At 37.3% G+C, this 24563-nt stretch overlaps 1 protein-coding gene across 2 annotated transcripts in view; it reads left to right on the plus strand.

Moving 5' to 3' along the window:
• The window catches only part of MAN1A2 (mannosidase alpha class 1A member 2), a 164076-nt gene extending 146940 nt beyond the window's left edge, over positions 1 to 17136 (plus strand). The window contains exon 13 of one of the 2 annotated variants that reach the window (XM_060027860.1): positions 11638 to 17136. In XM_060027860.1, the coding sequence (XP_059883843.1) occupies positions 11638 to 11659 (22 nt within the window). In that variant the 3' untranslated portion in view covers positions 11660 to 17136. Of the gene's footprint in view, positions 1 to 11208 lie in introns of both variants that reach the window. The other variant, XM_060027852.1, reaches the window with a different exon arrangement.
• Positions 17137 to 24563: the final 7427 nt, after the last annotated feature.

Below are 24563 nucleotides of genomic sequence, written 5' to 3' on the forward strand. Positions count from 1 at the left end.
TTGTGATAATGGTTTTGTCAACAAAGCATCAAGAGTAGTATGATTCCAGTTTGTCATCAGAAGTGTCTAAGTAATACATTTGTGAGAGAGGAAGAATCAATGAGAGAGATTATTGGGGTAAGGATTCTTAGACAGGAAAAAGTAGTTCAAGAGGGAAGACTCAAAAAAACAAAGCCACTATTCTCTTCCATTTATCTTTTTTTAAAATCTTTTATCTTATCTGTAATTGTATCCTAAAGTTAACTTTCTACCATGAGAAGACTATTTTTCCAGCTGGATGAGAAAAGAGCATTAAATCTCCTGTTCTCTGCTATTCTCTGCTCACTTAGCCCTGAAGCTTGGTTTATAGACTAAGTCAAGTCAAAAGTATTTATTAAGGAGTTGTTCTCATCTCAGAATTGTGCTATTTGAGAATTAAAGTGTATGAAACATATACTCTACTCGTGAGCTTGCAGTGTAGTTAAGAAAGCTCTTACTTCTGGTCATGGGCAAACTCAATAAAAGTACAAAGTATATATACAGTGCTAAATAGAATATAAATGTTTTGGAAATTCAGAGAAGGGAACTTTGGTATGAGCTAGAGTAGTTATGAAAAAAGATTGAAATGATGCTAAGTGATACATAAGATGTTAATAGGTGATATAAAGCAGAAAGTCACTTCATGAAAAGAGGGATCCAGCTTGAGAAAATAAATGCTACCTTTCTTTAAAAATACAGTAAGAAAATTATCCTGACTAAAGAATATTCAGTAGAAGTAATGGGAGATAGGATTCTAGAATCAAAATCAGGGAAGCAACAATATGGATGAACATTGAGGACATTATGTGAAGTGAAATAAGCCAGTCACAAAAAGACAAATACTGTTATGATTCCACTTACATGAAGTATCTATAATCAGGTTCATAGAAAAAGAAAGTAAAAAAGTTGGTTATCAGGGGCTGGGGGAGGAGAATAAGGGAAGTTGTTGTTTACAGTGTGTAGAGTTTCAGTTTTGCAAGATGAAAAAGTTTTGGAGATATGTTTCACAATAATGTGAATATACATAACACCACTGAATTTTAAAACGGTTAAGATGGTAAATTTTATGTTCTGTGTTTTTACCACAATAAAAAACTAGAGAATCAATGTCGTGCTACAAAGGGAATTGTAAGATAAAATGCCAAAACATCTGTACTTTAACTCTAACCCCTATAGCTTACCCTGGAATGTAGTGAAAGGAAAACAAATATGACTGAGAGAGCCCCAAAGGGAGAAAAGTAACTTGTTATTTTAAATGATTGCAAGGACCCAAAGAAATTACACATCAAGATACTACAACAAATGTGATTTTGTAATCAATATTAATGTTCTTTCAGGAATGATGGAGAGAAACACAACAGAATAGATATATAATTTTAAAGAAGGGAAGAGTTGGATTGAGAAAAATAAAGATAGATGAACTTAATGTCCATTTTCACAAAATTCTAGAAAGTCATGGTATGAAGTCTTTAGAGAAGAATCAGTGATCATGAAGAGCCAGAAAGGGTTCCTAAGAACAAGTTCTTGGTGGATAAACTCTAATGATCTTTTTGGATCGGGTTAATAATAGAGGGTAAGAGATTCCATGAACATAGTTACATAATGTTCAGCAAATCATTTGACAAAGTATTTCAAAATGGAAGGGTAGGTCTTTTGCTTCCTCCAAGCTGGAATACCAGGGATCATATTTACCATTCCTCTTGAAACAACCAGATAAACTGTGTTTGAAACAATGGTTTTCAGAACACTGGACAAGAGGCAATGAAGGACTGTAATCTCTGAGGGATGGGACACAAGCCAGGTGAACCCTGTGTTTGCCCCAGCTTGCTGTCTTGATAGAGTTTCCAGTCCACTGCACAGGAAGGGGACCTGAGGCAGAGTGCAACAGATTCCTTGAGGAGATGGAGCTGTGATTCCAAGGAAACTAAGATAGCTAGTGTTCACAGGAGAGTACTAGAGAGGAGAGAGCTGCACAGGGATCCCAGGAAAACCCCCTGGAGTGTTCAGCAGAATGAAGGAACTACCTGAATTGAGGGAAGGACTCATCTGTGAGGGATTAAAGGGAACAGTTTATGGTAATCACATAGGACCAGGAATAGTGTCTGGTTTCAGTAGCCTGACTGGAAAAACTCCTAATTTAGTGTGCACCAAGTAGAGTACTCAGGAAAGTCCTGCCTCAGTAGAGGTGGATAATCTACAAAAATATCTAGCAACCAACAAGGTAAAATTCATAATGTCTGGCATCCACTCAAAGATATCGTGTATGCAAAGAAGCAGGAGAACATGACCTATCATGAAAATAATCAATTGAAACTAACTTTGAACTCACAGATGTTAGAATTAGCAGACAACATTAAAACAGTTATTATAACTATATTCTATACATTCAAAACGTTAAGTAGAGACATGGAAGATATAAAAACCCAAATAAAACTTCTAGAAATGAAAACTGCAATGTCTGAATTGGAAAATAAATATACCAAATAGGATTAATAGCAGATTAGACATTGCAGAAGAAAAGATTACTGAACTAGAAGATATAGCAATAGAAATCCAAATGAAACAAAAAAAAGAATCTTATAAAAATGAAAAGAGCATCAGTGAACTGTGTAACAACTGCACGTAGCTTAAAATATATGAAATTGGAGTCTCTGAAGGAGAGGACAGAAATATGGATGAAAAAAAAATTGGCCACACTCTTTCCAAGCTTGATGTAAACACCATACTCACAGATCCAAGAAGCTGAATAAACTTCAAGGACAAGAAACATGAAGAATACTTCCCCCAAGTTGTACTCAAATTGCTCAAAGATAGTGATAAAGAAAAAAATCTTAAAAGCAACCAGAGGGAAAGCACAAGTTAGCCAAAAAGGAGCAAATATAAGAATGACATCAGAGTTCTCATTGGAAACAAGACTAATATCCCTCTGAACGTAACTATAAAATAGCTAAACAAGTTTTTTTCAAATCAGATCTACAGCATATTAGTTAATACATCATGACCCAAATGGATTTATTCCATGTATGGAGGCTTGATTTAACATTGGAAAAATCAATCAGTGAACTGTTAAAGAAAAACCATATGATCACCTCAATAGACAGAAAAATCATTTGACAAAATCGAACATCCATTCCTGGTAAAACTCTTAGCAAACAAAAAACAGAAAGGAACTTTCTTAACCTGAAAAAGGGCATATATGAAGAACATATATCTAGCATCACACTGAAAAACTAAAATCCTCCTAAGTTCCTCTAAGGTCAGAAACAAGACACGGATGTCTGTTCGCTTCACTTCTATTTAGCCTTGTATTGGAGGTTCTCCAGTGCAGCCATACAAGAAAAAGAAATAAAAGACATCCAGATTAGAAAGAAAGAAGTAAGCTACCTTTTTTTTTTTTGTAGAGGATAATTGTTCTCTATGAAAATCCTATGGAGTTTCTCAAAAATTAGTTACTAGAACTAATAAGTGAATTTAGCAGGGTTACAGATAGAAGATTAATATATTAGAGTCAATTGTATATACTAGCAGTGAACAATCAGAAATTGAAACTGAAAAAATTGCCACTTATAAATATTGAAATATTTAGGGATAAATCTTGCCAAAACACATAAAAGACCTGTACACTGAAAACTAAAAATCATTGCTGAGAGAAATTAAAGACCTAAATAAATGGAGAGACTCACTTTATTTATGGTTCTGAGAATTCAGTATTGTTAATTCTCCCTCAGTTGTTCTATAGTTACGCAATCCCGGTCAAAATCCCTGGAGGCTTTTTTGGGTAGAAATTAATAAGCTCTTTCTAAATTTCATATGAGAATGCTAAGAACCTGGAATGACCAAGTTTGAAAAAGAACAAAGTTGAAAGCCTAATACTACGTGATTTCAAGACTCATTATAAAGCTATCATAATCAAAACACTGTGGTATTGGTGTAATAGATAATAATAATTGATAGCCAAATATATGAAAAAAATGGGGGGGAATTGATTTTTGACAAAGGTACAAAGAGATGCAATGCAATGCAATGAGAAAAGATAGGCTTTTCAACAAAAGGTGCTAGAATAATTGGATTTCTGTATGCATATACAAAAATCAACTCAAAATGGATTATAGACCTAAATTTAAAACCTAAAAATATACAACTTTTAATAGAAAACATAGGAGAAAATCTTTGTGACCTTTGACTAGGCAAAAATTGCTTAGATATTATACCAAGCATAATCCATAAAAGAACAAATTGATCAATTGGTCTAAAATTTAAAAACATAAGCTCTTTGGAACAAACGTATGGACACCAAGGGGGGAAAGCGGTGGGGGGGGTGGTGGTGTGATGAATTGGGAGATTGGGATCGACATGTATACACTGATGTGTATAAAATTGATGACTAATAAGAAAATAAATAAACATTAAAAAATATAAAAACATAAGCTCTTTGAGAAACATTTGAAAGGAAATGAAGTAAAATGATGAAAAGTCAAGTCACAGACTGGAATCTTTGCAAAGTATATATCTGGTAAAGGACTTGTTTGTAGGTTATATAATACTCAAAACTCAAGAATAAGATAATATACAACCAGTTTAAAACCAGGCAAAAGAGTTAACAGACACGTCACTTATATCTTCAAAGAAGAGGGAAGGATGACAAATAAGCTCATGAAAAAGTGCTCAACATCATTAGCATAAATTAAAGCTACAATGCAATACCACTACACACCTATTAGAATGTCAGAATTTACCCACACCTGAAGATGTCTCTTTAATTTCTGGAGTTTGGACTTTTTGTGTGGAGATACAATGCTTGGAGCATCTTATAATTCTGAGGAGAAAGTCAAGAAAATCATGGAGATTCTGATTACTGGGGAAAAAATTAGAAACAAAATCTCCTGCCTTTACAAATGTAGCAGAGAAAGAAAACATTTTTATTGTTGAATAAGCATTAAACCAGAGTACAGTTTCCATCACAGGCAGATTGCAAAGACAGAAAGAAATCTTACCTTTCTATATAACCAGGCAGATATATCAGTTACATACATGTTCTGAAGATAAATGATAATTTATCCTTCTGTAAAAGTACAGTTGACCCTTTTTGTTTTCTTTTCTTTCTTTCTTTTTTATTTATTTATTTTTGGCTGTGTTGGGTCTTTGTTGCTGCATGCGGGCTTTCTCTAGTTGCGGCAAACAGGGGCTACTCTTCACTGCAGTGCGTGGGCTACTCATTGTGGTGGCTTGTTGCGTAGCATGGGCCCTAGGCACATAGGCTTCAGTAGTTATGGCTCACGGGCTCTAGAGAACAGGCTCAGTAGTTGTGGCACACGGGCTTCGTTGTTCTGCAGCATGTGGGATCTTCCCAGACCAGGGCTCGAACCCGTGTCCCCTGCATTGGCAGGTGGATTCTTAACCACTGTGCCACTAGGGAAGCCCTACAGTTGACTCTTGAGCAACACAGGTTTGAACTGCATGAGTTCACTTATACGTGGATATTTATCAATAGTAAATATTGGGCTGGCCAAAAAGTTCCTTCGGTTTTTAAGTAAAAATAAAAGACAGTTTTCATTTTCACCAAGAACTTTATTGAACAACGTATTCACTGTTTTGTTCCACTACCTTGTGCCATTTTTCAGGCAGCTTCATAATTCCATCTTTCCAAAACTTTTTATCTTTTTTTGAGCAAAGAACTATTCCAGGTGCCTTTTACAGTCTTCCAGGGAATGGAAAATTTTTTCATTAAGAGAATTTGTAAAGACCAAAATAAATGGACATTGGAAGGTGCAATGTCTGGTAAATATGACGGATGAATCAGAACTTCCCAGCCAAGCTGTAACAGTTTTTGCCTGTTCATCAAAGAAATATGCAGTCTTGGGTTATCATGATGGAAGATTATGCATTTTCTGTTGACTAATTCCAGATGCTTTTCATCAAGTGCTGCTTTCAGTTGGTCTAATTGGGAGCAGTACTTGTTGGAATTAATCGTTTGGTTTTCCGGAAGGAGCTCATAATAGAGCTCCCTTCCAATCCCACCATATACACAACATCACCTTCTTTGGATGAAGGCTGGCCTTTGGTGTGGTTGGTGGTGGTTCATTTCGCTTGTCCCACGATCTCTTCCATTCCACATTATTGTACACTATCCACTTTTCATCGCTCATCACAATTTGTTTTAAAAACGGAACATTTTCATGATGTTTAAGTAGAGAATCAAATGTGGAAATGTGGTCAAGAAGTTTTTTTTCGCTTAACTTATGTGGAACCCAGACGTCAAAGTGATTAACATAACGAAGCTGGTGTAAATGATTTTCAACACTTGATTTGGCTATTTTGAGTATGTTGGCTATCTTCTGCGTGGTATAACGTTGATTGTTATATCTCAATTAATGTCTCGATTTGATCGCTATCAACTTCAACTGGTCTACCCAACCATGGAGCCTCATCCAGCAAGAAATCTCCAACATGAAACTTCACAAACCGTTTTAGACATGTTTGATCAGTCACAGCACCTTCTCCATACACTGCACAAATCTTTTTCTGCGTTTCAGTTGCATTTTTACCTTTCTTGAAATGATAAAGCATATGCCGAAAATGTTGCTTTTTTCTTCAATCTTCAATATAAAAATGGCTACACAATATTCACCAATTTTGATGTTTTTTTTTAAATGCATGCTGATATGACAGCTGTCACAATACAATCTAACAAAATTGTTTTGAATGAAGTTAGACAACTAAGCGCTCCTAGAGCCATATTATGGAAAAATCTGAACAACCTTTTTGGCCAATCCAGTACTACAGTAGTACGCAGTCCGAGGTTGGTTGAATCCATGGATGTGGAGGAACTAGGAATACAGAGGACTCAGGGATACTGTACTCGAATTAACCCCCACTTAGTTTAGGGATCAGGGGTACTTTCTTGACAACACCATTTGCTATACCTAGTACCTTCTAAATTCACATGGTGATTGGGGTGGCCATCTGTGTTAATTGCCTTTATCCAGTGGAAAAGTAATACTTCTGTATTTATGACAAAGGGGTAATCAGAGCTTGGAGAAAGGTACCTAAGCTAACCTCCCACAGTGACAGAGAGATTGGGGTGCTATCTTCCTTGATGTTTATATTTCAAAGTCATGGCTCTCAGGCCTTTTAAGAAAAACATTCCTGGATTGTAAAGCTGGTAAGAGGTTTATGAAGCTTTTAAAAAGATTTTACATACATATCAAAGGGACTCAAGGCAGTGACCTAAGAATAGGGAAAAAGGGATAAGGTCTTTTGGCACCAGGAAAAATTTAATATTTTTTCATTAATCTTTAAAAACCCAGAGATCTGACAATGTTTTACTGCTGAATTAACCAACCTTTGCTACCATCTACCTCTGGGCTTTTTGTTATGTGAGATAACCCCAACTGTTTATGTATTGATAGTATAGGTATCCTCTATCCTATAGGAAAGTCATCCTAAATTATTTGACCCCTAAAGACAGAGGAAGATGAATTTTCCCCAGCCCCCTTATGTTTCACGACAAAGCCTAAACCATTGAAGCATACCAGAAATGTTCTGCCTCCTTCAGTTTATCTTTTAAAAAATGCATTTGAATCCACAGTACACCCACATTTGTTTCAATATTTTTTCTTCCCCACCAAAAAACAACTTTTAAGATTTGAGAAAAGATGTGGGGAAAGGCAGAGAGGGGCAGATCTTTTGGAGAGGTTAATAATTGTATATTTTAATGTATCATCTTTTAGAACATAATTTCCACTGAGTGTCTTTAATTCGATTTCTAACCAGTCTATTCTAAGACATCATTTAAACATTAGGAGTATAAATGAAATGGAAGGTTTAAGTAAATTATTTTTCAAGCAATCTGAGGTTTTATTATGAGTTACTTGTAGTAGTCCCTAATGCAAGCCTTTAGCATTGTAACATCTATCTGTAGTACCCTGGACACTGCCACTGCTAGTTGTGAAAAAGAATAGACAAGTCTCATTTGGTAAACATAAAGGATTAAATAAAGAACATATTAGCTTGGTAGTTGGTTCTTTTAGCCTTACCATTTCTCCATAGATACTTAAATGTTTCTCCTCAGATTTTGTTGACTGTTCTTTCTGTAAAACTTTCCTATTTGGTGGTTACCGCCAACACTTATGTTGAGATGACTTCTGGCACCATCACCTCCTCTGAATGTCTTGTCTTTGTAGATAAGAGAAAGATAAAAGAGATGTATGTGAGCGGCATTTAAAAATAACTCTAAAAAGTCAGCAAGACATCCAGTAAAACTGAAGTACTAAATAGCACCTTTTTATATACTTACAGGCCTTTGTCAATGCCATTTGTCATCTATTATCTCTAACTTTGAACTATAGTTTTAAAAAATCCTTATTAGGGCTTCCCTAGTGGCGCAGTGGTTGAGAGTCCGCCTGCCGATGCAGGGGACACGGGTTCGTGCCCCGGTCCGGGAAGATCCCACATGCCGCAGAACGGCTGGGCCTGTGAGCCATGGCTGCTGAGCCTGCGCATCCGGAGCCTGTGCTCCGCAGCGGGAGAGGCCACAGCAATGAGAGGCCCGTGTACCGCAAAAACAAAACAAAACACTAAAAAAAAAAATCCTTATTAGAGGAAAAAACATCTAGTAGTCTGATAGCTAATTTAGATTAGACTTTCCTCAACTTTTGCAGCAAAGATCACACTTCTCCAATTGTTCTATTTTTAAAATCCAAGTTAAAAATCTTAAATTTAAGTCAGTAGTAGTGTACCATGTCCTTGACATGAATTGTTTAGCTATATTACTGTACTTTTAAACATTTGTTATAAATTTTAAATATATCTGTATATCTATAGTCTAGCCTCTGCTCCCTAGGGATTATTTGACTTTCCAAGAAGTAGTTAGTCTTATTCCAAACCCCTACTTAAGGTCCAGAGGTGTCCTAAGGAGGGTAGGCATGGAAGTTGTATTAGTTTCCTAGGGCTGCCATAACAAATTACCACAAACTTGGTGGCATTACAGAAATTCTATTCTCTCACATCTCTGGAGGCCAGAAGTCTGAAATCATTTTCTTCCGAAGGTGTTCCTTGGGTGATGGGAGCTTAACTTCAGTCTTCGCCTCTGCCTTCACATGACTTTCGTCCCTATATGTCTCTGGGTCCAAATCTCTCTCTCCTTTCTCTTGTAAAGGTAGAAGTCGTTGGATTTAGGGCCCATCCTAAACCCAGGATGATTTCCTCTTGAGATCCTTGACTAATTATATCCCCAAAGACCCTACTTCCAAATAAAGACACATTCTGAGGCTCCAGATGGACATGAATTGGGGGGCATGGGGACTGTTCAACCCACTACAGTAGTATTAAGATTATTTTTTAAATGATTGTTTAAAAATAATAATACCACTTTCTGTTATCTAAAACTTCCACAATCACTATCTTATTGATTTTTATAACTTGTGTGTTTATGTGAGGTACTTCTATAGCATCCCCAATGGAAAGGAATCATTTTGCAGGAAACTGCATTTTCTCTCTATTCCTTCACTTACTCCTCTCCCAAGTAGTGAGAAGATTAGAATGAGCCTGATACATTTGCCCACATTTAACCAAGAGACATGGAACTGCACAGAACATAGCTCTCCTGGACATACTTGTGCCCAGAACACAAAGGGCTTGTGCTTCTGATCTCCATTCAGTAAGCTGACCCAGCAGAGTCTCTTGCTATGTCCATCCAAGTCTTTTTTCAGTTCTACCTTCTCTGCCTGTAACCTGGTGAGTAAATCAGTCAAGCAGATCTCAAGGTCTAGGATCAAAGTGAAATTAGAAGCACTGTCACTCTCCATTCTAGCTTTATCAGTTATAAAGTTGATAAGCAACCCTCCTTTACCCCAGTGCTGTGTTTTTACTCTGTCATCCAGAACTATAACAGTAAGCAGAAAAGATATTAATGTGCCTATTTTTAAAGTAAGTTTAGCTAGAATATTGTAAAGGGATTCTTCACCAAAGCCTAGTAAGGCCCAGCGATTGCTAAGATCAAGAGTTAGAACCCAGATTTCCTGACTCTGTATAGCTGTTTCTTTAAGCTTACTTTGATGACCCCCTAATAGAATTCAGATTAGAATTTGCCCAATTATAGTATATAATATTCTTACCTATAGTGGTAAGAATCATTTTGTAAACTATCATTTTTAATTTCTAAGTTACCACTGTGGCCTGCAGTGTTTATGGAAAGGTATAAACATATGCCTTCATATAATCAATGCTATTACCTATTGGACTTCTCTGGTGGTGCAGTGGTTAAGAATTTGCCTGCCAATGTGGGGGACATGGGTTTGGGCCCTGGCCCGGGGAGATCCCGTATGCCACAGAGCAACTGAGCCTGCGCTCTAGAGCCCGCAAGCCACAACTACTGGAGCCCGCATGCCCTAGAGCCCATGCGGTGCAACTACTGAGCACACGTGCTGCAACTACTGAAGCCTGCACACCTACAGCCCGTGCTCCACAAAAAGAGAAGCCACTGCAATGAGAAGCCCACATACTGCAACAAAGAGCAGCCCCCGCTCGCCACAACCAGAGAAAGCCCACGCACAGCAACGAAGACCCAATGCAGCCAAAATATCCCCGAAGAAACAATGCTATTACCTATTAAGAGAGACTAATTATTAAACCTCCTGTAAATCCATAATGTTTCTGAAACCTTTATTTAAATTTGCAGTACCTGCTCTAAGAACTGCAAAAACTAATGTATTAGGAGTATGTGAAAGTCCTTGCTGTGTCCAAATAATGTGCTTTACTTGTTCCTTCTGTGTTTCTTCATAAATATAGATTAATTAATTTCTAGTTATACTATGAGGTCTCCAAGCTGCCAAAACATATGATTGATATTATATCTGAGTTTTAAAAGAAGGTCTCTAAAAAATTGTCAATTGGTTTGTTTTATGCCATTTTACAGTTTGTTGTTTTATATGTTTCAGGCAGGTATATGGGATTTGCTTTTTAACTGCCTTATTTCAGAGGTCTAGTTGTTCATCTTACTGGATTTTCTTATGCACTCTTCTGGAATATTTTGTGTTTCTAATCATTTGAATGGATGAGGTTCATTTTCTGGTGTATTTTTCATCAAACCTGCTCAAAATAGGTCATGGGTGTCCTCTGCCATTATAACTGAGATCACTTGATCTTCTTGTTGAATTCTAATTGAAACTCATTTTCCCCTTTTATTTTCAGATACTTGTATCTTCTGTTCTCCAGTGATGACCTTTTACCTTTAGACCACTGGGTATTTAATACAGAGGCTCACCCTCTGCCTGTGTTACATTTAGCCAACACCACACTTTCAAGAAACCCTGCTGTTCGATGAAAGCAGCTGCAGAAAGACCATTCTCACCTGTGTTTTGTTTACATGGACCACTACAGAAATTAGTCTGGAGAGGGGCCTTTTGAAAACCTGGACCTCTTAAGTCAACATGGCAGGGTGAAACGTGACTCTTCCCTGCAAGACTTTTCAACTTGTAGATGTTTCAACTTTGAAATGATTCCATTTTATACCTGACCAAAACATATTCTGGTGTGTGTAGGACAGAGACCTGATGTGCTTTGATTCTTAACAAGATGGTCACTTGAGAAATTATGCCTGTTACTGCTTATTGCTTTTAGAGTCCTGGAATCTGGAGGCTAGATTTCCTGAGAATAAGCCAAGAATGTGGAGCACCTTGCAGGAGTTGGAGATGGCCTTTGGAACCAATTATATATTTGTTTCCTCCCAAAGTGGAGCAGCTCTCAAGTCAAAATATTTACACATTGTTTATCCCTTTTTTCTCCATTTTTAATAACGGAATGAATTAAAATAAATAAGAACAAAAGAACGGTGTAACTGCATCAGCAGCAAGAAGACTCAAAAAGGAAACAGAATACTATCCCTGTCCGAATTTTCAAGTTTCGTATTAGATGACCAGACTGGCAGCCATTTCAAATCTCAGTCTATCTATTCCATTGAAATTCCTTGGTTAAATTTCTTTTCTCTGGAGGCATGATCTCACAAAGAATACTCTTCAAGTCTTTGTCTCCATATAGAATCATTGAAACTGCTATTTATCATAACCACTACTTACGAACCTGGGTTTGGGATTTTGTGCATGTTGTTCAGTCTAGTGTTGGTAGCATGACAAAAAGTGGGGACAGTGCCGCAGTTTGTTGCCTTGAAACCTGTCCTAAGAGAAAGCCTTGGTTTTGTTGGTAGGAGATTATTTTTCCAAAGCAGCAAATCTACCAAGTAAATTTTATCTACTTTAACCTCATTACAAACTTAGTAGAATCCCTCCATTTACAACTCTCTTTATGGGGCTTGGCAAAATTCACTGTACTGTCATTGCAGCTCTGAATTTACCTTGAGGAGGCAGATTACTTTTACAATTTACTAAATCTAAAACAAAATATAGTGAAACTTCCTTAACTATTTTTGGGACAGGGGATCCTTTATTATCCCATTAGACGAGGGAGCTTTTCACAAATATTTTATGTAAAAAATAAATTCAACTTTTTTTTCTCCAAGGGTATTTACAGAAATTCAAACAACTAATCAGAATAGCTTCAAAATAATTTTTAGTGATTAAATGTGGTATAATTAATTATATTACACTAAACATGGGATATATCTAAGGGGCTTTCTCTTACCATCAGTAGATTTTGCAATGATATTTCTTTTTAAAGAAATTATGATTTCTCTATATTGGGAGGGGAAGAACTTAAATTTTATCAAGAACTGTAAGATAAATATCTGACTTAATAAATTTTCTGTCCCTTGAATTTATGTCGCAGTGCAAGACACTTTTTCTTCCTTACCTTTAATACAGACAGCTTCCATTGACAGCAATAGTTGGGAGTAGTAGTATTAGTCTAGTATTTACTCTGAATTTGAAGATTTCATGAAACAGTGTGCAGGAAGCCCACCTTAGAGTTCTGAAGGCTTATTTTCTTATTTTGTTTACTCTTTCATTAGCATGTGGTAGATTTAAATTGGAAAAAGATTTAATAAATTAATATGATTAAATATGTTTTAAGGGTGATCATCTTATATCACACATAGTCAAGCAGTCCTCACAGTTCAGCAAATGATCCATAAATGATAACCACCTCAAGATTTTCAGTATACATAGAAAGTAAGGATGTAGAGCCAGTTGCATTATTTAAATCTTTAGGAGAGTTAAATTTTATACATATTTTGAGACTATAATACCTTTTACTAGTTGAAAAATTAAAATTTTTAAATGAAAAGTGTAGATGACTAACTTTAGAAGAGAAAGGGGAAAATATTTGGTTCTCAAAACATGTTAGCTTTCCTCCTGAAAACAGCAGAAGCCCACTTATGGGTCACTAAAAAGAATGAAAAACTTGACTTGGCAAAAGACCCAGAACAGCTGTAGAGATGGCAGTGAACCCTCCCTCACTTCGTTTAGAAGAATGCTGAGTAAAGGGGCCTTCTTGGTTCCCCAAGAACTTCCCAAGGAATGAAAAGACAGAACCCCCGCCCCAAGTGCTCTGTTTGTGTTTCTCGGATAACTGGAGCTCGGGAGAAGGCAGAGAAGTGTACAGGCATAGCCAGTTCTGGTACAAGCAAAAAGCTTGAGGGAGACAAAGGAAGAGTCGTCTTCATCATCTCCTTACCTTCCTTGTGAGAAGACTAGCGCTTATGAGTGTGCTTCCTTTTTTTGTTGTTTTTTCTTCTCTGAATACCAAAGGCAATTAAATTTAAGTCAGCTACATATGACCTGCCAGTGTCATGTTTTATTTTTGTTATAGATTAAAAAAATTATTTTCTCCAAGATCCATCCTTATTCCATAGTATCCCATATTCTGCTAGTTTCCAAGAACATACTTTACTTTGTTCTGTCCTTTACAGTCCTTTGCATTTTGTAGACCTTATTACTCAGGTTAAATACTCATTACATTTATAAGACCTTCTGCAGAGAGCCCAGAAATGCTCCTTTCCAGGTGCCTCCTCAAAAGCAGACACATTACTTTGTGCCTTTGGCACAGATGTGCAGAGTAGATAGATCATTTGGTATATAAGAAAAAAGAATAGAGATGCTGAACACCCCCTCTACCTTCTATATTTATTTTTCTTTTAGAATTTTAGGATCATACTTTTTGGTTCAAACCAGTATAAAGTTGTTAAAACCAAGAGAATGTGGTCCCAATCAAAAAGAAGTCTTGGTGCAGAAAAGTAAGTACCCAGTCACAGGGTTCTTACTTTCTCGTGGGTTGCACAGATATGCTCTTTTATGTCTCTCTGACACCAACTTATTCTTGTCTTTGAACAGATGTTTATATGTAAAAGCAAAACCTGGATATTGAAGGAATATATTCCTTCTGTGGAATATTGACCCTGATTCTCTATGATGTCCTCTAGGACAACCCAGGGCTTCACTTGGTAGATTTTAACCAAGCAGTTTAAAATTTGATCATTAACTTCTCATCTCCATTCTCCATTGCCAAAGTCTTTGTCAAAACTACAAATTTGTTGCTAAAAGGTTGTGCTCGCCATTCTCATCATGGAGCTTCTCCTTAGGCCTGGATTTCTTTGAATGAATGAGTGAGTGAATGAGAGGGTGAGTGAATAAACACAGGGTACCTAATATGTGCCAAGCGTTGTGCTAGCTACTTTCAAGTATTAGAACTTTTTGTGATTCCAGTGGCATTTTCTGTATAAGAGTTGTTCATACCATTTTAAGTGTTTTCCAGTATGATTCATGTTACAAAATCCTTAATTTTGTATTTCATTTAAATTAAATAAGGAAAGAAATGGTTTATAATATATTTTAAACAATGTATTACTATATAATACTAACAGCTATAATTGTAGTTAATAAGTCTCTTGGAAAATGTCAAAGAAATACTTGATTTCTGATGCAACTTTAACTAAAATATCTACTTTAGAAATAAAAACATTCTTATTTTGCTATTATCACTTTAATTACATAATTAAAAGTTAATGTTTTATAGAAATGCTGATTATTTTATATTCAAAAATTTTGTCACATAATTCATGGGTAAAATTTGCAGTTGTGAATTGTTCATGCTCTGCTATGGTTCCTAGTAATGGTCCCATGCTGTTAAATATAAAGAAAAATATACTGAAATATTTCTGAGTGGCTAATAACAGTTCCTAGTAATGGTATCTTGAGTTCTTATTTTTCTTTAGGTTTCCTTACCCTCAAATTGGCTAGCTCATATCTTATCCACTCTTTACGTAGATACATACATAAATACAGTTGTACACAGAGATTTTTAATACTGTCTCTGTCTGCTAATTAACAAACACGGTTGTTAACATGTTTTTGGCTGCACGAATTCTAAGCAGAATATTTGAGGAACCAAATATGATCTGGAGATATTTTAATGCACTTACTTGGTTCAGGAACATTGGTGAAGATGATTTTTTGTTCCTTCAGCTCATTCAGATCACACTCTTTGTGATCTATAATGGATCAGCAAGCTTCCTCCAGAGGGCTAGATGATAAATATTTTAGGCTTTGTGAGCCATGCAGTCTCTATCTTTACTACTCAGTTCTGCTGTTGAACTGTGAAAACAAGTACAGACAATATATAAAGGAAGGGGTGTGGCTGTGTTCCAATAAAACTTTATTTACAAAAACATGGAGGGCTAGATTTGGCCTCTGGATCATAGTTGTTAACCCTCGATCCCCATTTAAATTTGTATAAGACCCTATAATCTTTGACCTGCATCTTTTATCTGTGTTTTGAGTACATAATTCATTTTTAGAGCAAAAAAAAGATGTGTGTATGTAAGATTGTATGTATTTGTGTAACCTAAAGCTATATATTTTGTTGTCTTGAAAACAGCTATACTCTACTGGAGTCTGTTCAGGTTTCAATATGGTACAACTATCTTGAAAGAGGCATTTTTTTGTTCATGGGGTATGCTATCAGTCCTTATCCTTGCCTTGTCATTTAATGCCACAATTTCAGAGTCTCTGTGTAAAAGGAAGGGTCTCTGTGGTGTCAAAATAGTATATTTGCTCCAAGTTCTGCCTGCTCATTGATCTTTGGACCAACGACTCCGGATTGCTGGAGCTGCAAAAATTCCTCCACTTGAATACTCGTAGAGTCCTATGACAAGAATATGATAGAATTTCTGACCTTTGTGCTAAAGAAACCAATCTCTTGGAAAAATTTTAAGCAACAGGAGAAATGGGTTATGTGCCTCAGTTGCCATTTGGCAACCACTATTTGTTAGAGTGCAGAAAGGTACTACCCTTATTACCTCTACAACAGCCTAAATCTGAGGAGTGCAGAGAAAAGATGGATCCAAAAGAAGAGTTCCCCTTCCTCTTCTTGCACTTGCCTCAAATTCTTTTCAAGTCAATAGCATTATTTCAGAATGTCAGTGTGCATCATATTTAAATTAAAGCATCCTCAGCCTTAGCCTTTTAACTGTTTAACAACTAATCCATTTTAAACTTTGAGCACAGTAGAACTCATGAAATTACACGACACCATATTGCTAGTATGTATGTATGTACGTTGCAATGCACCAGTCATCCTGAGAATAGCTTTTTCACGAAGAAGTTTATCAAATATTTCACTGTATTTGGAAATTCTAGAGGAGGGGAAGCCTGTACTCAGAGTGATAGGGGAGCACATGTTCTAAATGAGCTACCTTTCTAGGTCCAGCATACTATACAGATGGCTTCAGCCCAGTGTGAACGTTAAGTGTGAGTACACAAACACACCCACATACATACATGTTAATGTGCAGAGGATTTTAAACAATTTGGATGCTACAGAATTCTGCAAATTGCATACCAGAAAACTCCATGGAGATAAGCTCAGCTCTTCTTGGGAAAAGTTATTTTTTAGAAAACTTAGAAATTAGTTTTTGTTTGGATTAACTGAATAAAGCATCCCCAATTTTAATACTGGATTTGGAAGTTGAAATGCCATTCCTCAGTCTTACTGGTCTCAAATTCAGTGGTATAATTTTTCCCTAAACTAATGAGAGGGGCAAGTATAACCTCCTAAATCGGTACCCACTGGCCGCTCCTGAACTGATTTCCAGTTATGTCCTCCATATGTAATTTTTATAAATTAAAGGTAATATTGTATATTAAAGATTAAATAAAGATGTTCTTTAAGTGAAAAGTCTGTTTAGCTTTCATTTGTACCCAGGATGACAATACAGTTCAATCTTCCTATTTTCAGAACAACTTTGGCTTTTACAGTAACTGGTAATCTTCAGTCTCCCACGTTCAGAGAGTATTTCTTTTGGTTCAGCTAATCTTCACATTCCTTGATGTTATAGAAACATGAAGAGATTACTTAAAGGGTAATTTTCATGCCATCTAATTTTAAGAAAACAAACTATAGGCCTGTGCAACAATCTTATAGTATGACTGTGCCTGTTATCTCCAAGACCTAGTCTAATCCAACCTCTGAGACCATCAAGCTTAAAAATTGCTTTGGGACTTCCCTGGTAGCACAGTGGATAGGACTCCGCACTCCCAATGCAGTAGGGGACCCAGGTTCGATCCCAGGTCAGGGAACTAGATGCCACGTGCATGCTGCAATTAAGAGTTCACATAGAGATATGGGAACATATGTATATGTATAACTGATTCACTTTGTTATAAAGCAGAAACTAACACACCATTGTAAAGCAATTATACTCCTATAAAGATGTAAAACAAAAAAAAAAAAAATGTTCACATGCTGCAACTAAGGAGCCTGAGTGCCGCAAATAAGACCCAGTGCAACCAAATAAATAATAGGTAAAAAAATATTTTTTAAAAATTGCCTTAATCACTGGATCTCATTCTGTCACATTAAAATCTGACCTGACCCTAAGAACTCTTAAGTGATTCTTGAGCAAAAATAGGCCTACGGGGCTTTAGGAATAGGATCAGCTAAACTATAGATAGTGGCTTAATCTATTGATACTGTAAAGCACAGTGTATTTAAAACTCTGTACCCATGGAGCGTCAAATGAGGTAGTAGTAAAGCCCAAAATAACAACCAATTTACATCATTGAGGTCTACTTCTTCCTGGCACAGTAGATTTTAACTTGATCAAAATTTTAAACTAGGAAATTTAAATTATAGATGTATCAATTAATTATGGACTTATCTTTTCAGAAGCAACTAAAACAGGACCAGATAAAAGAGTAAGATCTCTGAGTGACTATAATGTGATAAAGTCTGGGCCTCTGCCAGTTATCTGAAATTTTCATCATTATTTTACTGGGTTACAAAACACTGTCAACATGCAAATAGCAATCATGTTAAGAGTATGGGTTCATGGAAACAGTAGATTGGTGATTGCCAGGGGCTGGTGAGTGGGGAAGATGGGGAGATGTTGGTCAAAGGGTACAAACTTCCATTTGTAAGATAAACGTTCTAGGGATGCAATGTGCAGCATGATGGCTATAGTTAACACTGTCGTATACTAGAAAGTTGCTAAGAGAGTAGGTATTAAATGTTCTCACTATACACACTCCAAAAAATGTATGTGAGGTGATGAATGTGTTAACTAAGCTTACTGTAATCATTGTACAGTACATACATATATCAAATCATATACACCTTCAATTTACATCATGTTATGACAATTGTATCTCAGTAAGGCTGTAAAAAAAAAAAAAAGATTGTGGGTTCAGATGGTGAGAGACTGTACCTTGTTAGTAGACCTAACAAATTTCTTCAATTTCTTTTTGTGATAAAATATAACTTAAAATTTGCTATTTTAACCATATTTGTGTACAACCCAGTGGCATTAATAATTACATTAACAGTGTTGTGCAACCATCACCACTATCTATTTCCAAAACTTTTTCATCACTGCAGACAATCTCTGTAACCATTAAGCAATAATTCTCCATTCTCTCCTTCCCTCAAGAAAATTTCAATTTCTTAACCCGAAGAAAATCTTAATTTTTTATCTGTAAAAGGAAGATAATAGCGATTTTTTAGGAGAACTAAATAAGAAAAAATCCATGTACCTGGACTGAAATAAGCTCACAAACAGCAAAGAGTTGCTGTTTTTAAATTATTTTCATTAGCAGCAGATTGGAGTAAAAATTCCAAAAGAAATAGAAAAGAATTAATAAAGAGGGGAAAGGCAATAAAGATCCAAGAAAACTATAGTTCTACCTCCTGTTTTATACGTAAGGAAATTGAAACAAAAGGGCATAAAGTGAAGGCATTAGATGATCTCTAAAGTGGTTTTGCAATTTCATCATTCATGATTTCATGAAGTGTCTCATGCAGTTTTGTTATTTTTAAAAATTTTTATTATTATTTTTTAGAAGATGTTGGGGGTAGGAGTTTATTAATTTATTTATTTTTGCTGTGTTGGGTCTTCGTTTCTGTGCGAGAGCTTTCTCTAGTTGTGGCAAGCGGGGGCCACTCTTCATCATGGTGTGCGGGCCTCTCACTATCGCGGCCTCTCTTATTGTGGAGCACAGGCTCCAGATGCGCAGGCTCAGTAGTTGCGGCTCACGGGCCTAGTTGCTCCGCGGCATGTGGGATCCTCCCAGACCAGGGCACGAACCCGTGTCCCCTGCATTAGCAGGCAGATTCTCAACCACTGCGCCACAAGGGAAGCCCCAGTTTTGTTATTGTTATTAGTGACATACAAATATATTAATATATATGAACTAATCAGTTTAAAAACTGTACAGTAGAAGTTACTTTTTGTTAAAACACATACACAACACCAACAAATAAATACACTGAAAGTTAACAGCAATTATCTTCCTTTGGCAAGGATATAAGAGAATTACTTTTTGCCATTTGCTTTTTAAAATTAACTTTATTGAGGTATGATTTACATAAAATAAAACTTTCCCATTGTAAGTGGGAATATCGGTGATGTTTAGTAAGCTTATAGAGCTACACAACCCTCCCATAATCCACAAAGATCCTGCATGCCCATTGGCAGATGGTTTCTGTTCCTGTCCCAGCCCTTGGCAACCACTAATCTGCCTTTTGTCTTACAGATTTGCCTTTTCTGGACATTTCATACAAATGGCATCCTGTGTATACCGTCTTTTGCATCTGGCTTCTTTAACCTAACATAGGGTTTTCAAGCTGTATCTGTGCTGTAGCAAGTATCAAGAGTATGTTCCTTTTTATTGCTGAAAAGATTTCATTTCTATGGATATAACATATTTTGTTTATCCATTCATCAATTAATAGACATTTTGGTTTCCACTTTTTTGCTATTGTGGACAATGCTGTTATGAACCTTTCATACAAGTCTTTGTGTTGACATATGTTTTCATTTATCTTGTGTATGTACCTACCTAGGGGTTGGAAATGCTGGATAATATGGCAAAGGTATGTGTAACTTTTAAAGAAATTTCCATACTGTCTTTCAAAATGACTGATTTTACATACACACCAGCAATGTACAAGGGTGAGAGTACCAGCTTCTCCACATCCCCACTAACATTTGTTACTGTCTTTTCTATAGCCATTCTAGTGGGTGTGAAGTTGTATCTGAATACGGCTTTCATCTGCATTTCCCTAATGACTGATGATGTTGAGTCTATGCTATTAGCTGTGCATATGTCTTTGGTAAAATGTCTATTCAAATATTTTGCCCAGTTAAAAAAAAAGTGGACTGTCTTACTGAGTTGTAAGAGTTCTTTATATATTCTGTATTTATTTTCTCTAAGATTGTGGGTTTGTCGTCTTACAATTTTTTTTTTTTTTTTTTTTTTTTTGCGGTACGCGGGCCTCTCACTGTTGTGGCCTCTCCTGTTGCGGAGCACAGGCTCCGGACGCGCAGGCTCAGCGGCCGCGGCTCACGGGCCCAGCCGCTCGGCGGCATGTGGGATCTTCCCGGACCCGGGGCACGAACCCGTGTCCCCTGCATCGGCAGGCAGACTCTCAACCACTGCGCCACCAGGGAAGCCCTTACAATATTTTTTAACGCTCTATTTTGAATGCAAAATACTCTGATTTTGATAAAGTAATTTAACAATATTTTCTTTTATGGATTTTCCTTTCTTTGCCTAATCCAGGGTCACAAAGACTTTAGAACTATGTTTTTTTCTAAAAGTTTTATAGTTTTAGCTCTTACATTTAGGTGTATGATTCATTTTGAATTAATTTCTCATGTATGATAAATGTCTAAAGTCATTTTTGTATGTAGGTATCTAATTATCCCAGTACTATTGATATTTGTTAAGGCTGTCCTTTCCCTATCAAATTGCTTTGGCACATTTGCAAAATATCAATTGATCATAAATGTAAGGTTTTATTTCTGGATTCTTAATTTTGTTCCTTGATCTATGTCTTTCCTTATGCCAATACCACATTATGTTGATTACTGTTGCTTTAGAGCAGTGGTTCTCAATAAAGGGATATTTTTGCCCTGCATCCCCCAATGTCTGAAGACATGTTTGATTGTCGTGACCTGGGGGGGGGGGCGGTAGGAGGGATGGTGCTATTGGCATCTAGTGAGTGGAGGTCATGGACAAGAGACAGTATTTATTAGCTACTTTTTTTTCCCCGGAAAATAGGTCACTCTCCTGTTTCTTTGCATATCTTATATTTTTTTAATTGAAAACTGGAAATTTTAGGTAATATTGTAGCAACTCTGGATTCTGATCTGATCTCCTCCACCCAGGGAGGTGGTGATTGTTGCTACTGCCATTTCTCTGTTTTTTTGTTTAGTGATTTCCCTGGTCTAATTCTATAGAGATCACCTTTCCTGGGGTGTATGACCACTGATATCTCTGCTCAGTGTTGTATGTTTTACATCTTATTTATATTTTTAAATACATCTTCCTAGGAGTAAGCCCTGCGTCAGCATAGCTTAGTGATCAGCCAGTGATTTGTCAGAAGTTGTGCTCAAATATCTTGAGCCAGTAAGGGCTTCCACCCTTGCCAGTGGATCTGTGTGTAGGTTGTGGAACACATTCAAACTGTGTGCATCTTACAAGTTCACGTAGCTTTTACTTTACATTGGGCCCTCACTAGTGATAACTGCCTGGGTCCAAGGCCTCACATTCAGCCAGGAATGTATACCGATAGCTAGGGCTCTCTCTAGTCTCCCCTGAATATATATTCTGCCTTGCTCTTGCTTGCAGCCTTCCAAACCACCAGGGACATGTGGCAAGGTGCACCATGTTTGTGTCATTCCATGGACCTATCTCCCTGTTAAATTTCTGGCCAGTCTGCCAACTGTTGCTGGTCCCAACCAGAACCAAAACCTCAGGCTAGCTGCATTGATCTTTCGAGTTCTTTTGCCACTGAGATTGCTATTTCTAACAATGCCCAGGAGAATGGAATTTTTCTGCCCTCGCTCCACTACAGCTTGTCCTGCCTGGGAGAACTGCCATGCTGATGGAGCTGGAAGGACATGGGAGCAGCCCTAGGCTGAAATACTGCGGACACACTGTTCTCACCCAAAGGTCAGTAATTTTTCTTGCATAAATGCTTCTTGATATGTTGTATGCCTTTGCTCAATTTCTAGAAAGTTTGTCTATGTTATTCCTTTGGGGAAAGAGATTTGCTCCTCACTCTGCCATTTGCCATTCCAGGAATAAGTAGAAGATGGATGGATGGATGGATGGATATTTTTATTGACATTCTTTGTAAATTCCTCTAGAAATTTTAGCTTTAAAGCCTTGCTCTTCCCACCTAAAAGGCCTTTATCCACTTCTATCAAAATTCTACTTATTTTTTTGGGTTCTCACGCAATGAAACTTTTACAGAACCTTCCCTGACTTCCCTAACTTCCTTAACTTCGAGGGATTTCTTCCACATTTGTACATCCATTGTTCTTATTCTTAACTTTCTTACGATTTATCACATACTACCTTACATTTATGTGTGAACATGCCTTTACGTCCCCTACTAGCTTGTCCAACGTTTAAGGACAACGTTTAAGTATGGTAGTCATCTTTTAACCCACTTAACAACTTATATATCTGTTGAATAAGCACCCGTTTCTCAGACCTCAGTACTCTCCACCAGATCAGGCTACCCCATTTAAGGGTCCATTTCTCTTGATTTGGAGTTTTCTTGCAGCAAAAACTTTATCAAAGCCTATACACTAAGAAAAGTCTAAACGTTAGAAAAGGGATATGTCATGTATTGTGTCCTTTTTATGCAAATGTGGGAAATACACAGTGCAGCTGGTGCACAGAATATCAGAAGGGCCTAGTGGGAGGAACAGGTATCTTCGATTAGTCAGGAGTCGAAAACTGTAGTCTATTGTCTTCCTCTGAATGATTGTAGGGCCTTAGTCAAGTTATTCAACTTCTCTGGACCTCCGTGTATTTTCTATAAAATGAGGAACCTGGACTAGAAAATTTGCATGTGATTCATGAGATAATTAATATGGTTATTATATAGCACACACATTTATTGAACTTTTACCTGCTGTTTCCAGAAGCTCTAGCAAGCTTCAAGTATACATAAATCAAAATAAAATCTCCACCCCCAAACAGGGATTGGCCTGCTTAATATTGTGACAAATGCTCTAAGAGAGGAATGCACTCCATATTATAGGGGCAGAGTAGGAGGAGCATCTCATCAAGCTTAGGGTAGGTTTGGGAGGGGAGAAGATAATCCAGAAAGATTCTTCAAGAACCAGACATTCGAATTGAATTTCACAAGGAAGTAGAGTTTGAAGGTAAGGGGGAAAGGAGCTATTTGATAAGGCAGCGATGCCTGAAGAAGGAAGGGATATGAGATCCAGAGCACAGGTAGGAAGACTAGCCTTGAACTTGAGAAAGTACACCATTTCACTGAGACCCATAAAACAGTCCTCTCATGCAGTCCTTTTCAGGCCCTGAGATTGCATTGTCCACGAGCCAGGGTGGGCCAACAGGGGCACCCACCAAGATCCCAGGAGTAGCTGTCCCTTCTGAAAGTCTAGTTTCAGTCATCCACCAATATCAAGGAGCCCATGAAATACACAAAATGAATGTTATTTAGGGAGAGGTTAAGGGAGTCCCCTGGAAATATCTTTCAAAAATACTCATCAAAACTTTGGATGGGGCTTCCCTGGTGGCGCAGTGGTTGAGAGTCCACCTGCCGATGCAGGGGACACGGGTTCGTGCCCCGGTCCAGGAAGATCCCACATGCCGTGGAGCGGCTGGGCCCATGAGCCATGGCCGCTGAGCCTGCGCGTCCGGAGCCTGTGCTCCACAACGAGAGAGGCCAGGACAGTGAGAGGCCCGCGTACCGCAAAAAAAAAAAAAAAACAAAAACAAACTTTGGATGACTCCAAAACAAATTAGCATGGGCACGGTATTTTGAAACAGTTCAGCAGTAAGTAGCCAGAAATGTATGCCACCACAGGGTGATAATCTCAAAAAAAAATTTTTTTTTAATCTTCAGCTGTTTGAAGCCTGGGAGGCTTGAGATGCAGTGAAACCTCTTGCTTAAGTTTTTCAAAACACCCTGACGTTGATGAACGGACAGATGCCACAAGCTCTCGGCTGCTCGGGAAAGCCTGTTACTAAGAAATTGCTGGGACCTACAGCAGCCTCAGCACAGGGTTCCGCCCACCCCTCGGCTCATGCCCCACCGAAACCAAGTCAGTGATG

Source organism: Delphinus delphis, chromosome 1, assembly GCF_949987515.2.
Source record: "Delphinus delphis chromosome 1, mDelDel1.2, whole genome shotgun sequence".
NCBI classification, from domain to species: Eukaryota; Metazoa; Chordata; class Mammalia; order Artiodactyla; family Delphinidae; genus Delphinus; species Delphinus delphis.